The following is a 16,621-nucleotide window of genomic DNA, read 5'->3' as shown; positions in this document are numbered from 1 at the left end:
TCATAGTGTGAGAAGCCTGGGTCCTTCTTGTTTGTGCATGTTACTTTTAACTGTTCTGAGGAAAAGCAGCATGAAATGTGTGGGGCATTCTGAAGCAACGTTGGTACACAAATACTTGGGCTGACGGACCATTGTTAGCCCTTAGTTTTTTCATAATAAAGTACTTGTATTTTTGTAGTATTTAATTAAAGATTAAAAGATTAATCAAAGAGATAAAATTTAAAAAGAAGCTGATACTGTATCAGCTACGAGCTGCCAATCCCTTGCCATAGTTGTACAGACATTGTCTACAGCCTCCTGTGTTTTGTCTCATATAAACAAAACAAACTCATTATCAGCAAGACAATGAATCTTCATTATCTTGCTTCCTTTTATTTTACGTGCCAACTGTGTTGTTCTGGGTTTGGAACCATAAAAATTATACTAAGAGCTGTGTAATCTTGAAGGAAAATGAAATGAGGAAAATTCAAGAGCTCTTCAACCTGTCCTTCACTCTGCCAGTTTTCTTTGGGATTTTTTTGTCAATTCTATGTATCCGTACCAAGTGAAGCTTTTTACGTGTTGAGGAAAAACCTTATATTGCACACAAATACTTCCTTCTTCATAACAGAACTGCTCCAAGAATGAGGCAAGCTGTCTTTTCTCACGTTCGACTAAATGATTAAGCTGATAGGTACCTTTTCCGTTCTGCTTGAGTGACTGCAATAACTCATTAGAAGTACGGAGAAAGGTGAATTCCTGCTCTTAGCTCCCCTCTCAGCCATTTGTGCAAACTGCCTGGGGGAAAGTTGTATTTTCCCTTTTATAGCTCTGGTCTGCAAGATACTTGGTTTTTGTGGGCAGTGTAGACAGAACTTAGTCTGGAGTTAAAAACTGTGGGAGAGTAAAACACGCAAAATGAGACAATCTTGAGATATTCAGCTGTCAGTACTGAACTTCAGACATGCAAGCACAACCACAGCTTTCCAGTCTTATGACTTCACTGTATTTTTGTATCTTTTGGAGGTTACAGGAACATGTTTTTGAAACAGCGGTCTGTTTCTTTTTCAAATGCTTGACTTCTGCTCCAAAACAGGGGGATATGCAAGAACTTTAAAGCATTTTTGTAAACAATGGAATCACTTTAGCTACAGTTTTTCTAGTTAATTCAGATGAAGGAAAAACTTACTGTGAGCTAGTAAAGTTTAGCAAAATGTGTACGAACAGGTACCCTCAGATGTTCTCTAATGGAATTATGAGAAAAGTTAGCCAGTGTTATCCAGGCTCACTTACAATTGAGAAAGCATCTAGAGCTATTAAATGGGATCACGGTACCTTTCCTGGTCCGAAGTAGTTTAGAAGTAAGACGCTTTCCTGAACAACTTGCAAAAAGGAGAGACAAAAACCCAAATGAATCACAAAACTCAAAACGATTCTGATGAACACAGTATAATTTGAATAGTGAACAAATGCTCTGTAATGGTTGAGGGAAGTTCAGTGGCAGTTCAGAAAATATGTGGCTACTTAAATCTTCAGTGCAGTGTAGGAACTTAGATTAAATACAACCAAACTATAAAATGTCTTTAAAAATCGGATGGATTTTGCTGGTTTATTTACATTTTTAATTTTTTGTTAGCAATTGCTTACGTTTTGATTGGCAACGGCTTGTACGATGAAGCCATACGACATTTTTCAACAATGCTGCAGGTAAGTTTTCTGTTTGAACCCCTAAAAATGACTTTATGAAATTATCCATTAAAACATATGGCTTTTACTAAAATAAATGTTCAATTAAGGATTTTAAAATGAGAGCAATTTGTTATTTGTTCTTTTTTTTTTTTTCCCCATCCAAACATAAGCATACTCTTAAAATCAGGTGGTTCTATATCTTGGTTAATTGGTGAGTATTTTTCTCATCTGTAGGAATAAACTTTTAATGGTACTTTGACCAGGAAAAAAAAAAAAAACAAAACATATTTGGAAACCTGACCTGTGCAAAATTGAAGTTCCTTTAATTGTCCTTTTAGTGTGTAGGCTGAGATATTTTAATTTGGGGTTTTTGGGATTACAGTTAGCATGTTGCCTGTAACATCAGAAAAAAAGCCTGACAGAGATCACTTACTGCTAGTGACAAGTACTGCATTGTTTTCATGGTAATAAATGATATTGTATCCTGGGTTTATCCTTCTTTTTCAGCAGTCAGTATTTAATATTTAAGTAAAACATAACTAATATTTCAAGATTTCTTTTATTCAGAATCTTCTTCTGTGAAGTAGAAGGGATCAACTCTTGAAACAAAACCAACCCCAACAGTTCGAAAGCTTCAACTAAAGCTCATTTCAAAAGAATGTGTTTTTATGGCTGACAGTCTGGACTACCAGAAGTACAGACCTGTTTTTTGATCTAAACTGGTTGTAGTACACAAATGCAAGCTGAAAGTAATATTGCAAATACTAGCATGTTTTGGTTTTTATTTACTCAAATGTCATATGTCTCATACTGAAATTGAGTGAAAGTGTGGCAATTTAGCGGAATTATTCCAGGGAACTTATCAGAAGACCAGATCTTTTTTTTTGACGGGGGATTTGTTGTTGTCTTTGAGTTTTTTTTAGTTGCTTAGTGACCTCTGATTTGTTTTTAATGGGAGGAATTTATTTTTTAACCCTAATGAGAAATCCTGCATCAAAAACCGCTAAGCTTATATAATGTTTCCTGCCTTCTCTTCGTTTAGAAGGAAACTTAATATAAATGAAGATAAGCAAGATACGCTGACTGCAGAAAGATATCGCGGGAAGTGTGTATAGAGTACCTTTGCAATGCACACATCTCAGATGAAATTAATATGCTTATTGTATGTCTGAAAGGCGGGAAAGTGGTTGTGATTGTTTACTCTGTCTTCCATAAGACTATGTTAAATATGTATAAAGTGGGTACTAAAACATTTAGCAGAACAAAACAGCCTTGCTTATCTGCTGTATTAAAAGTAGTGAAGTTACATGAAGCTGATGTTGGCAAGTGTACACTCAGAATCAGATCATGTCTGGCAAGCTGCCAGCATTGTTGTGCCACCTCTCTGTTGTTTTGTCAATGAAATAATTTGTTTCTTGGCAGTTGTCCCAGTTAAATGAGAGCGAGTCTATGCTACAAACTTCCGTAGCACAGCTGTGTTGGTTGCAGGTGTGAAGACGCCTGATTCCTGACTGGTTTTCAGGGAAACTGACTGCACAGGTGTTGTGCCAAGAAAATCAGTTTCACTGTTGTAGTTCTTCAAATTTGGATGGGAAACCTTGTCTGGAGTAAATAACACTGAACAAGAAAGTTGGAAAGCCAGGGAGTTAAATCTAACCCAAGGAAGGTTTGTTTGCAGATTTTTTTTTGGCAGAACGCCTCCAGTTGTAGTTGCTGCCTGAATACAAATTTTATCAGGATGTCACAATTTCCTACTTCCTAATTTTAAATCCTAAATTTAAACTGCAAACAAAACAAGCTTTGAATGGCTGAATTATATCTTATTGTTTCAGTAACATTAGACAAAAGAAATCATGTAATTACCAATAAGGTTACAAGTAATGAAGTTTGGACAACAGACTATACTAATGTGTACATAGCTTCTGATAGGTGGTCACTGCCACTGTAACTGCACTTTAACTCATTTTCCAATTGGAAGTTGTGAGCATATGAAAGTGTAGAATGTAATATAATATAATCATTTATTTTTCTGACAACTGTGATTGTTCATTGCTTACTACTTAAGATCTACAAGAATTAAATACATGTTGAATAAATATACCTTTTATAAAAAATAAAAAAGCAAACATAACTGATTATTGTGTTAATTTTTAATCTTAACAGGAAGAACCAGAGCTGGTTAGTGCAATTTATGGACGAGGGATAGCATATGGAAAAAAAGGACTACATGTGAGTAGATAATTATTTAAATTAATATGACTGAATTATTTGAATCCAACCTATTAGAAGGCCTGTCACAGAAGCGATAGACTAATTAGAGCTTGATGGGTACATACCAAAGGCTGTGCTGTCCTACTGTAATGATGTGTCCATCCGTGGGTAGGTGCTCCATAACCTGGGGAGATCAAGTGGATCATATTGCTCAAGCCATGGGTACATTTGCTTTGTGGGACTGTCACGGAGGCACCCCGAGGTTAGTTTAAGCGACAACAGGGTCCAAAACAACTTTTATTAAACCGGTGAGAAACAGGGTTTTAACACTCCAAAAGTGACTTAAATACAGGTTCGGATATCAGTTGATGAAAATTATTAAGGGGCAGCAACTAATACAACAGGTGGTCCACAGAGTGCATGCACATGGCTTCACCCAAAACAATGCCAGAGCTGTTTCTGAGTCCAGGAGGAGTACACACTTGCCTGAACACGGTGCAGGATTATTTTAAAAGAGATACCTGTACTCGTAGTGAGTATGGAAAGTTAGTACACTCGCAATTGTGAGAGGGTAAACTTATAATACACTCGCAATCCTGCGAGGGTTAATTTACTTACACGTGCAAATGTGCACGGAATATTACACGTGCTTATGTGGAAGCACGGGAGGAAAATACACTCATGATTGTGCGAGGAAATAATTTATACATGTGCTCGTATTGAGCACGGAAAGTTACACGTGCATATGTGCACGGAAAGTATAAATATACTCGCAATCTTGCGAGAAATTTTACTCACACCCGTGGCGGCAAGGCAAGCGCAGTCTCCATCCCAGGGAGGGGGGCTGTCGGCAGCAGCATCTTGCTCGTGCTCCGACAGACCCGCGACAATGGGCGGAGTCTAGACGAGAACCCCGTTTTTTATAGCCTGATCAGATCTGACTGTAGGCATTCTAGAAGCTTCTCTGCACCCCCACACTGGCTGTGGGTTCCCCTGAAGCCTCCAAACATCCTCCACACTGGCCGCGGGCGACCAGCGGCTCACTGGTGCCTCGGCACTCCCTTCTCCTAATGGACCTGGCCAGGGTGCTCTGGGGCCAAACAAAAGAAGCTGTTAGCCTCAAGTAGCAGAGAGAGAGGGAGATGTGCCTACTCTTTCCATACTGAAGGAGGGAGGGGGAGAGAGGGGGGTTTGCATCCTGCCACAGGGACTGTGGGAGTAAAGCACCATGAAGTGAGGATGCCTAAGGAGGATATAGGCACAGTTGGGAGTGGTGGATAGTAAGGCTGGGAGCCACAGCCACTTAAAAGAGTTACCACATTAGGTAACAGGCAGTACCTTGGCTCTGAGAAGCAGGTTTATGAAGTCCCATTGAGTTTGTCTCCATATCTAGTCTGTATTTGGAAATGAAAAAGTTTTTATTGCGACTTGGGAACACTGTCAGCGACTTGGGAACACTGTCAGCGACTTGGGAACTCTTGCAGTCCAGTAGGCTTTATATTGCTTCTTGATTGTTTATGCCTCTTGATATGTATACCACCTTCAATTTGTTAAAAAAAACAATTGCGTTGTGGTTTAACTGCAGCCGGCATCTAAGACCCACACAACCATTCACTTCCTTCCTCCAGCAGTCGTCTGGGGGACAGAATCGGAAGAGTAAAAGTGAGAAAACTCATGGGCTGAGGTAAAGACAGTTTGATAAGTGAAGTAAAAGTCGAGCACACAAGCAAAGCAGAACACAAATTCATTCAGTACTTGCCATGGGCAGGCAGATGTTCAGCCATCTCCAAGACAGCCAGGCTATTTCACACATAACAATTACTTGGGAAGACAAATGCCATCTCTCCAAACATCCACCCTCTTTCCCCCATGTTTTTAACACCAGTATGAGTTTGTCTTCTCAGTTTGTCTGGATCTTGAGACAGCTTCACTTCATAAAAGTTTCCAGGAGTGGCACTTTCAAGACACACAGATGATGTTAATCGCATGCAAAACTTCTTTGTCTTAAAAAAGATCAATGAAATCTAATACAGAACTTGCTATCTAATCAGTTTGGGTTTTTTTTTTTCAATTAGGTAACTGCTTCAATCCTACAATTTATTGAGAACATTATAAAGATATAGATAGGCAAGGTGCTGATGGCATCAGACCATTCACCAATACTATTAATACTTGGCTTAAGCTACAGATGATGAAAACAGTAGTAGGCGAGAGTATGTGCGAATTGGAGGTCACGAATTGTGTTTATTGGCAGCTTTGCTGCCAATAAAAGTAGCTATGGAGCCACAAACCTAATGTTTATTCACAGAGTTATATTAATACATTTTTAGAGATGCAGCACAAAGATGATGTGTACAAGTAAAGTTTATTTTTCTTGTTTATAACAGATAGGTGGGAATTTTCTCAACTATTTGTAGAATACTGCTTCTTAATGTTATTAGCAAAGGTGTGAAGGGCTATTTCACTAGCACTTTATGCTAGTTTCTGAAACATAGCCAATTTGGTTTTCTTTCAGTCTTCAGAGTATATTACTCTAAGTATGCACAGTTATTTACCATTTTTATTTTTCTCTTTTTCAGGATATGAAAAATGCTGAACTTGCTCTGTTTGAGCTCAGTAGAGTGATTAGTCTAGAACCAGATCATCCTGAAGTATTTGAACAGCGAGCAGAAGTGAGCATTTTTTATCTCTCTTCAGATTTTTGGGGAAGTTGCAATAATACAGTGTTTTCAAGTATTTCTTCACTGATTTAATGAATAAACATATTTTCCGAGAACATTCCTCCTTTCTTTTAAAACACACATTTGCTCTCAAACTGTAATTTGTGGAATATTTATTTTTAAAATAAGACATACACCATATGGAGTTACTGTTGCCAATAGAATAGCATATATTACGTCTAAGTGTTTAGTTTTTTACATACTATATAGCAACATATGTGTGTGTTTTTAATTAAATGAATCAAAATATCACTTGAACCTGACTGCACTTAGTGTCGCCTTAGTAGATTTATTGTTAGGACTAGTTGGTAAAATGCCAGACTTGTGAAGAATTAGTTTTTGATCAAGTATTTTCATTTTATGTTCATGTGTATAAGCTAAATATCATTCAGATACACAGATAATTTTCATTTTGAAAATCATGTTTTGTTTTGCTAATTAAATTACAGAAAATGGGTTTCAAGAATCAGCTTTGTAAACAAAAGCAAAGCATAAATATTTATTAAAGTCAGCATAGTGTATAATTATAGCTGCCATAGTATGATATTGTGATTCACAATTTTCAGGTTTTTAATGATTTTTTTAATTGTCTTGATCTAAAAATGTGAAAGGCATTGAAATAATTGGAAAACAGCCCATTTTCCATTGGGGGAATATTTTGGCAAAAAGTCTTATGAGAATACTTAGTTACATTTTCAGTTGAGTGTGTTGAAATAACCTGAAATAGAGTATTTTGATTTGTCTGACTTGTTTTTATTTAGAATACTAGGTTTCTGCAAATGTTATTGGTGATGTTCATATCCACCGATATTATTTGGATAAAAATGCCTTCAGATTTTCTTTGATAGGAGTTTAAAAGCAATAAGTACTGAGATTTATAGTAGAACTTCCCAGCCTATTCTAGCAAATACAGTTACTGTGTTACAGCTGAACATGAAAAATAATAATCTTCATATTTGTAAAACAAACCTATTGAACCTGTTTGCTCCAAACCGTGTTTTTGTTTTATGCTCTTAGATACTGTCCCCACTAGGACGAATCAGTGAAGCATTATCTGATCTCACCAAAGCTATTCAGCTACAACCATCAGCACGACTCTACAGGCACAGAGGTACCCTTTACTTCATATCTGAGGTTAGTGGATTTAGGGTATTCTGTTTGGTTTGGGGTGTGTGTATGTTGTTGAATACTTTGTTGTTTATGCCAGTTGTTACTTTTGTTCAAGAGCTTCTTTCCTATTTAAATTTAACAACAAAAAAACCCCAAACAAAACAACAACAAAAACCCAAACAGACAAACAAAAAACAACCCACAGACAAAATAACAACATAGGCCTGATTTTCCTGTAGTTGACTTTCTCACAAAAAGGTAAACATCCTATTTTGCTATGTAGTGTGTGTGTGTTGTTCTTACACTTTAATATAAAACAAGCAATTTTACCTTCAAAGATTGTGTGAATACTAAATAGCTGATTTATCATTTTATTCTTCTGGTTTCACTCTATTTGTTTCCAGTTGTTTGTTTGTTTTTTTTTTTTTTCCCTCATTTTACTACATTTTGTCTGACGCTTACTATGAAATTTGGAAACGTATTGTTCATTCCTTGTTCTTTGGTATTCTCACTGGCAGTTGACAATCGTGGCTGCTTAGCCCTGAGATTGACTTCATATATTAAACAAAATTCTATAGTTTACGAAAATAAAAGTGTGTATTCCTCTTTATTTATGTTATTTCCTCTGTCACCTAAAATCTGCTTTATCGCAGGATTATGCAACAGCCCATGAAGATTTTCAGCACTCATTGGAACTGAACAAAAATCAGCCTATAGCTATGCTTTATAAAGGCTTAACCTTCTTTCACAGAGGACTTTTGAAGGTAAAGCTATGTTAAATACTAGTTCATGTAGAACAATGCCCTCTATTTGAAGTTACTTCTATAAAATAGTAGAAATATCATACATGTTGATACATGTATTTTCTCTCGCATGAGGAAGCATTTTTAACACAAGAGAGTGCAAGCAAAATGAAAAGGTACCATTGTTGACTAATACTTCATGGTATGGCATGTAAATACTGCTGGTCTTGCTAGATCTTGGTAAATCAGTGATAACAGACGTGTTTATGGAGTTCTTTAAAAGATGTTTGTATTTGGCACATTTGTTAATATCTGTAGGGTTATATTTAGAATGTCTTTACATGAAATGGAGGCTCCCTAGCTTTTGTGAAGGGGAAAGGGATGAAGAATAAAATAATTTGAAATTCTGAGATGTTTGAACATTGTTGCTCTCTCAGATTCTAAAACCAGCAGGAAATAAGTTCTTACTAAGCTTTTTTTAACGTTTCACCATTTTCTGATTCAAAACTTTTCTATGTTTTAGGTGTAGTATTATTGTACCTGTTTCTTGCTTGTAAAGTATTTAGAGATACTGCTGCAGGTTTTTTTGAGGGGGGAATAATTAGACAAGTTATCCCAAATCCTCAGTTTGAAAACTGAGGATGCAACTATGTGATTCCTAAAATCTGGCAAAGTCAAGGCTTTCTTTCAGCCTCTGCTAACAGCTTGGAATTCATTATGAGTTGTATGAAGAAATCCTGATAGAACCTGGAGATAACCCTAGAGTCCTGAGTTTCAGCCCAGTATCTTTGATAGGCAATCACTGTACTTTTTTTTTTTTTTTTTATTGTTATTTTAGTAAACAGGCTACTTCTCCATTTTCTTAGTACCCAAGCTGGTGGGGGTTTTTTTGACACTGTAGTGTATGCAGTGAGAACTTCTGGCTGTCATTAAGCTTACTGTCTGTATCTTATTGCAGTCAAATTACTTACTTGCAAATAATAGTCTGAATTACTGATATTTGGTGTAGGCAGCAGAAAGTGATGGTGGAAATATAACTGACAAGGGTAAATAACGTCTCAATTTGCAATGCGTGCTTTCTTCTGACATGCAGATCATCACATTTCTGCACCTCCACCTCCTTCCCTCCGGATTATTTTTCTCAAAGAAAGTTTCTTCCCTTTCTAATGTTCAAGTTTGGAGAGATTATTTTTTTTCAATACTTATTTTTGTGAATATTGTAGTGCTCAGAATGTGTTTGATAGTTTTTCTGAATAAGAATATATAAACTGAGAGATTATGCTAATGATTCTTGCCTTGCAGTGTTTAGTTTCTTGCATTATAGACTTCAAGATACTTTTCAGGCATTGCTACTAAATATAAAGTAGTTGATTATTCCATCCTTAGTTCCAAGTGCCAGTACTTTGTTTGCCAATTTATAACCCCAGTCCAGTTTAAAAACCTGAGTTCTTTATCAAATCCTTTGAAGAAAAATATTTATTTGAATGTATGCATATAATTATTTTCAGTTATTTTTTTTATTGCATTGTATTCCTTATAGCAGCAGTATATACTATTCTGTGAAGATGATCACTTACTCTGTGATCCCTCAAGAGAGTGTTTGTTAACTATGCAACTAACACAGAGCACAATAAAACAATGAAAGGCAGAGTACAAATTTGAAGGAGTCTTTTGGACTGCAGAAACTAAGGTGTATTATGAAGGAAGAGGGAAGACTGTAAGGAGAGACTGCTTTTCCTCAGGGACCAGACTGAACTTAGAAAGCGAACTCTGAAGGGTTTTCATCTCTGAATTCTATTACAATGCTAAAAGAATCACTCATTCCCATAGCATATTAGACAAAGGAATTCCAGCTAAACCTGTCATTATTGTAAATAATGTTGCAATATTTCATTTGTTATATGATGATTATAACTCTGTAGATTTTGTGGTAAATTCATACCTTTTTTGTTTCTTCCAAAGGTTTTGGTGAATAACTGCAAATTTATGGGTAGTAACTACTGAGGATACTAAAATTAACTTAATGCAGTAAGTGACAAATTTTTCTGTTTCTGCCTTTCTCTAGGAAGCCATTGAATCATTCAAGGAAGCTCTGAAGCAGAAAGCAGACTTTATAGATGCATATAAAAGCCTGGGACAAGCCTACAGGTAATTGCATTCAGAAGTAGTTTTAAAGTCTGGTGTATGTCTGATTGTGTTCTTTAAAATGCGCTCTCTAACTTTTATACATTTGTTACAAAACTGTGCTGAATCTTATGTGGATTTGGCAGCTTCTACAGCCAGAATGGCTCTGGCAGGATATGTTTGATATAAATAATTTCTAGGTTTGCTTTGTATTTTTAGCGCAGTCTCCAGTAGCTCTTTGAGTCTCCCAGACACAAAGGTTAGGTAGTTGGTGATGTTCAGTAAGATGTGTTTTAGGCATGTTAAATGTTTTTTAAATGATGGAAATGTTTAATATAAACTGCTGATGAATATGCTCATTAATTGTCATCTGAGATTATTATGCTACTTAAAATTTATGAAAAACTCATTGTATAGTGCATATCGTTTTATAGAACTGCTAGACCATGTATCAGTTAATCTCTCAACAAAGAGATTTACAGTTCTGACTATTTAGCTAATTTCCTGTTTAGGGTATTTTTAATATAGACAAGTAGTTTCTTACCTATTAAACAAGTAATTAAAACAAACAAACAAAACCCCAACAATCTCTATTTAGTAAGGTAACTAGTCACTTTTTTTTGCTTTTTAATTTACATTAAAGATAAAATAATTTAATTTATAGTTGAATAAAATGTGGTCTGCAGATAATTACGAAGGAGAAAAGTACGTATAGCTTGTCTATAACAAGATAAGAACATAAAATAGTCAGCAACTGGGTATCTCTGCCTGTTCTAATTGTTTTCCCAACCTGCTGTGTCTTGACAGCTTTTTATTTCCTGTTTTTTATTTTTGGAAAGCACTGATCTGCAGCTTAGATGCTGCTGCAACATAAATGGCTTTTGTGTGACAAGGGTTAAGTCGGGTAGGGCTGGTGGGCAAGTGTTACATGATCATGTGCTCTTTTTCTTCAGGCTTTATGCTTCCTTCAGCTTACAGAACATGCAGTATTTACTGAAGGCAGCATCAATTTTGTTGTTGTTATTTTTTGCTTTGTGGACTTGGACCTTATTTACCACAGTATCTAAATTCTGAACTCAATGTAGAATCACTTAATTTCCTCATGAGTTTTTCTGCGATACTTCTTACTGTGTGTAAATTCATTCAAAGTGTTAAATAATAGCAATTTAGGCTGGAAGATGAGCAGTTACTCCCTTATGTTTCCAATAAATGCTTTAACCTTTTTAATTTGTGTTTGGATGCGGGACTAACTCTCTAATTGGTCAGCTGTTCTACCCTGTGTACAAAGCACAATTACTGTTGAGTCTTCTAAATGCTCATCAGTCAGAGAAGGCCAGAAGTTGAACAGTATTTTGTTTAATAACTGAGGACACCATAACTAGTGACCAACTATGAAAAGTCTGATTTACTTTCCCATGAACAGTCAGGTCTTAAAACAGGCAGGAATAGTAATCTCATTTCTCCAGGGTACTGTTAACTCCAGCTGTCAAATTATTCTTTCTTTCTAAAATCTTGTGTTTCAAGTTCATACTTTCTTCTGCATCAAATAAGTTTCAAAAACAATGCTTAAAAGTATCTTTAAAATAATTATTTTTATTGTGGAAATATACAATTATGAGTCTGATTTATCCTGCTTAACAACATGAATTATAGCATTTTACCTATTAATTCCTGCTTCAAATCTGGTGACTGCATTTATTTGAAACTGGAGCGCTGTGGTTGATAACTGTTCTGTCTAAAAGTTCTTTTTGGCCAATGTATTTAAAACTACTAAATCTTGTTCATTTTGCATTGCTCCTGTTTGGATTAATTTAACCTAATTTGATGTGAGAAGAATTTCATGATCTTAAACTTAAAAAAAAAATAATAATCTGTATTTTGGGTAAAAAAACCCTGAAAAAAAATTAAGTTGTATACTTAAACTATTTTCATTTTTTATGATAGTTTCTCTGTGGCTATATTTACTAAAAGTTGTTCTGCACATGGGAGTAATTCCAGTCAATACATTTTTATTTATTTTTGGCTTTCAAGCACTAGATGCTTTCTTCTTATTCAGCATTTAAATAGTTAGTGAGTTTTAAAAATGTGTTTATATTTAATAGCTTAAAAGGCTTGCCATAGATAATGTCTTCCAAGAACGCTTTCTGTGGACGTTTTGTGTCTTTTCATTTCTGAAGAAATACCATAGGTTATGTGTTTTTTATGGTTTATGTCTGCTGAGGATTGTGGAGATTTGTGGTCTTTGTGGGGTTGTGTTTCAGAGTACACATTTCTGGGAGTGAAAAAACTGTGCAGCTGTTCTGTTCTTACCACTGAAGAACAGTTGCAAAATTACTGCTTTTGTTAAAGAAAATTTCCATTAGTACTGTGTTGGTCTGTAATTATATACCCTTTGGATGCATTAAAGCAACTTTTACCAAGTAATTTCATTGTCTATATTTTTCAATTTCCACTTTATGGAATCGACTAGAGAACTTGGTAACTTCGATGCTGCTACAGAGAACTTCCAGAAGGCTTTGCTGCTAAATCAAAATCATGTTCAGACATTACAGCTTAAAGGAATGATGCTTTATCATCATGGTAGCTTAGATGAAGCACTTAAGAATTTTAAGGTAAGCAAGGACCTAAGTAAATACAAAATTAAAATGTTTTAACAAGGACTAGTATTCAACAAGTGCAATGAAATGGACAAGTGTTGAAGTTTTTAATTGTGAATGTGTATGTGCATTTGAACTAAAGTTAATTTTTTGTGAAGTTTGTCTTAAAAATATGTATAAAACATTACAGTTTTTAATTAAAAATAGAATTTTGCTGAAACAAAGATATATCCTCTAGTGGTTTTATTAATTCCTAAAACCAAGCTTTTGTTGAAATGTTTGATCTGGTTTTTAGCGTGTGGTGGGTTTTTTTGTTTTGTTTTGGTATGGGTTTGCGTGTGTGTTTGTGGTTTTTTTTCTTTAGTTTTGGTTAAACTGGTAGTTGTGTTCTTGATAATGTTTTTGTTTGGGTTGATACAGAAGGGGCTTTTTTCATATTTGATAGAAGAGGGAATGTAGTCTTCTTTATAACTTTAAAGGTTAAAATAAGCCTACAGAGTTCCAATATTTATATAATTTTTCTGAGGTATTTTATTTGTTTTGAAAAACACAGAATTTGTTGTGATTCATTTGCCCTGTAAAAATGTGCGTGTTTCCACAGGTAAACAAAATTGTACCTCTCTCCATTGGCATTAAATAATGGCCTCGTTTTTTTAGACAGAACAATAAAGGCATAAGTTAATTATACATCCATATCCTTAAAATAAGGAATTAAATAAGATGTGGAAGTTATTGCATCCCTTTCTGAATGAATGTTTGTCTCAAGGAGAGCACTTCATGTGCATTATTACGTGTTCACCTTCTATAACACAATTTATAGATACTGCTGTAATTGGAAAGATATTTCAACTTTTAAGATGTAGATGCTCTTCTAAAGGCATGTAATTGCTAGAAGAATCAGAGCATTAAGTTTGAATAAATATGAATTTGCTTTGTGTTTAGCATATAGTAAATATTTGACTAACATAATGAAGTGTACTAACGCACAAACTAGCAAAGATATGTATGGAAGAAATGGTATGGTATGTGTTGAACTAGCCAAAAATGACTTGTTACTAATATTGTCAGGGGTGTGTTTTGTCTAATTTCATTCATCTAGTGTTGAAACTTCTGTAGTGCTAATATCATTAGAACAAACATGATCCATTTGCATAACAATTAAAGTGTGATCAAAAGTATATTTGAACTCATGGTTCCTTTTCTTTTTTTTAATGAAGCTGAAAATATATATATTTTTTTACATTTGCTAGCCATTTAAGTGCTCAGCGTCATTTGAAAGAGAATTGTGATGGAAGTGGATCTAAAGAATCAGTAAATATTTTCCTGAGGGTCTTCTGACCAAACAGGTTTTTTTATTTGAAGATACTAATTTCCTCTCTTGGTTTATGGGTGCTTTGTTCCTTTAATTTCCCAGAGATGTCTACAGCTAGAACCATATAATGAAGTGTGCCAGTACATGAAAGGTCTCAGCCATGTTGCAATGGGACAGTTCTATGAAGGCATAAAAGCTCAGACTAAAGTTATGTTAAATGATCCGCTACCGGGTCAGAAGGCCAGCCCAGAATATCTGAAAGTGAAATATCTCCGAGGTAAGTAGGAATTTTTTCTTTTTTCCAATTTTCTTAAATCCTTCAAGAACCCTGGAAGTGCAAACATGCTTGTAGCTGTGGACCATTTTAAAGAAACTGTTGTACATTCTCAAGAGCACTGTTGAGTGTGTTTAAAACAAAATATACACCGATTCTTATTTTTTCATACAGTTAAAAGCTAGGACCACAAATGAAACACAAATTTCTGTATAATGGTAAAGAGTGTGATACTTAGTTGGAATAGCCTTATTTTTGTATTGGAAATTAGCTAATAGCAAAATTAAGTTATCTAAGAGTAATGCCTTACTGAAGTCATGTTGGATAACTGACAAACATAATCTAGTGGTTGTTTTTATGTAATTACATAAGTAGGCTGGCTATGCAAACAGTATTTAATTTTATTTCTTTCCTCCAGAGTATTCTAGATATTTGCATGCGCATTTGGATACCCCTCTTACAGAGTATAATATTGATATAGATCTTCCTGGAAATTTCAAGGACCATTGGGCCAAAAATCTTCCTTTTCTTATAGAAAATTATGAAGAACAGCCAGGGTTACAGCCACATATAAAGTGAGTAATTTTTTTTTTTTTAAAGCCTACTCCATATTTTTTTCCAGTTTGGCTTTTTAAAGTGCTGTTCTTAAAGGCATTATAACAGCATAAATATATGACAATCAAATTCCACTGAGTGTATAAATCCTTTCCAAAATCAAAGGGATTGGAGTTGGTTTAGCTCATAAAAAAGGAAGAATGACACTTACAATGATCTTCTTCATTTCTGTCTTCACATAAACAATGATATTCACATAATGATGTTTCATATCCTATGGCCTTATTGATTAACTGGTTTTGTTTGTTTGTTTTTTGCAATTAATGTGAAGTAGTTGAAGTGTTTGAGATGCTCAGTGTTGCGTTATATAGCACCCTTATTACAGTTTCTTGTTGCATGCTAGATTTTTATTTTGTTGTAGGTGTAATTTTCTAGACACCTGATAGTTTTTTGTTTTGTTTTTGTTTTTTTTAATGGCACCTGGGTTTCACTGGATAAAAATATTCTCCAGAGTAATTTAGATAACCAGTATTTTAGAAGGAGAGTGATTTCAGTCAACAAAGCAGAGGATTTATTAGAATAGGCTTCCAAAATACGTACCTGAAGACAGCAGTTTCTCCTGCTGTAAACTAGTTTATAGATACGTTCTCATGTATTCATTTTTACCTATGTAAAAAAATTGCCGAGTTAAAAATTTATGGCTTTTGTGTATATGGAGTAGACTCCATCTTTTTAGCAGAAGCTTTTACAGAATTACAAGAGAAGTTAGAGAATAAGGCTTCTAGTTTCTGTACATATTCTTTTCTTATTTAAAGTTCCTCAGGATGAGTGTAACATTGAAGGATAATATATTATCTGTTAACTTTATTTTGTGTCTTTTATTATGAGCAAATCTGAAGGTGAAATCATGGTTATGACAGTAATAATATCTTCCATTGAATTTAGTAAGACCAGGATTTCATTTGAGATTTTAACTACCATGTATGTGCAGTGAGGTGGGAGGAGGAATGAGTGTTCTTTATACTGGTTTTAAGTATTTCTCACACAAAGGGTTTGATTATCAGACAAATCTGTGTTTTACAATTTGAAGGTCTTTTCTTGCCATGTTATGTCTGATGCATATTTTTCTCTTCCATAAGAGATGTGTTATTTCAGAATTTTGAAAGCTATAAGCCTGATGTGCAAGAACTCATATGTGTAGCTGATCATCTGGGTTCCATGATGCAGTATGAGACACCAGGATTTCTTCCAAATAGAAGAATACATAGAGGTATACTAAAAATGCTCTATATATTTGAGTGGGGGGG

The 16,621-nt window shown here is 34.9% G+C and overlaps 1 protein-coding gene across 3 annotated transcripts in view; it reads left to right on the top strand.

Moving 5' to 3' along the window:
- TTC13 (tetratricopeptide repeat domain 13) overlaps positions 1-16,621 on the top strand; it is a 41,256-nt gene that overhangs the window by 7,753 nt on the left and 16,882 nt on the right. For 2 of the 3 annotated variants that reach the window (XM_082049790.1, XM_082049789.1), the window contains exons 4-13: positions 1,616-1,686; positions 3,832-3,897; positions 6,459-6,551; positions 7,617-7,733; positions 8,363-8,473; positions 10,518-10,600; positions 13,047-13,188; positions 14,588-14,762; positions 15,178-15,334; positions 16,454-16,584. In XM_082049790.1, coding sequence (XP_081905916.1) covers positions 1,616-1,686; positions 3,832-3,897; positions 6,459-6,551; positions 7,617-7,733; positions 8,363-8,473; positions 10,518-10,600; positions 13,047-13,188; positions 14,588-14,762; positions 15,178-15,334; positions 16,454-16,584 — 1,146 coding nt within the window. The remainder of the gene's footprint in view (positions 1-1,615; positions 1,687-3,831; positions 3,898-6,458; positions 6,552-7,616; positions 7,734-8,362; positions 8,474-10,517; positions 10,601-13,046; positions 13,189-14,587; positions 14,763-15,177; positions 15,335-16,453; positions 16,585-16,621) is intronic. The other variant, XM_082049791.1, reaches the window with a different exon arrangement.

Source organism: Streptopelia decaocto, assembly GCF_964273445.1.
Source record: "Streptopelia decaocto genome assembly, chromosome: 3".
NCBI classification, from domain to species: Eukaryota; Metazoa; Chordata; class Aves; order Columbiformes; family Columbidae; genus Streptopelia; species Streptopelia decaocto.
Note: the sequence above shows the minus strand (reverse complement) of the source record. Positions and strands in the feature narration are given on the sequence as shown.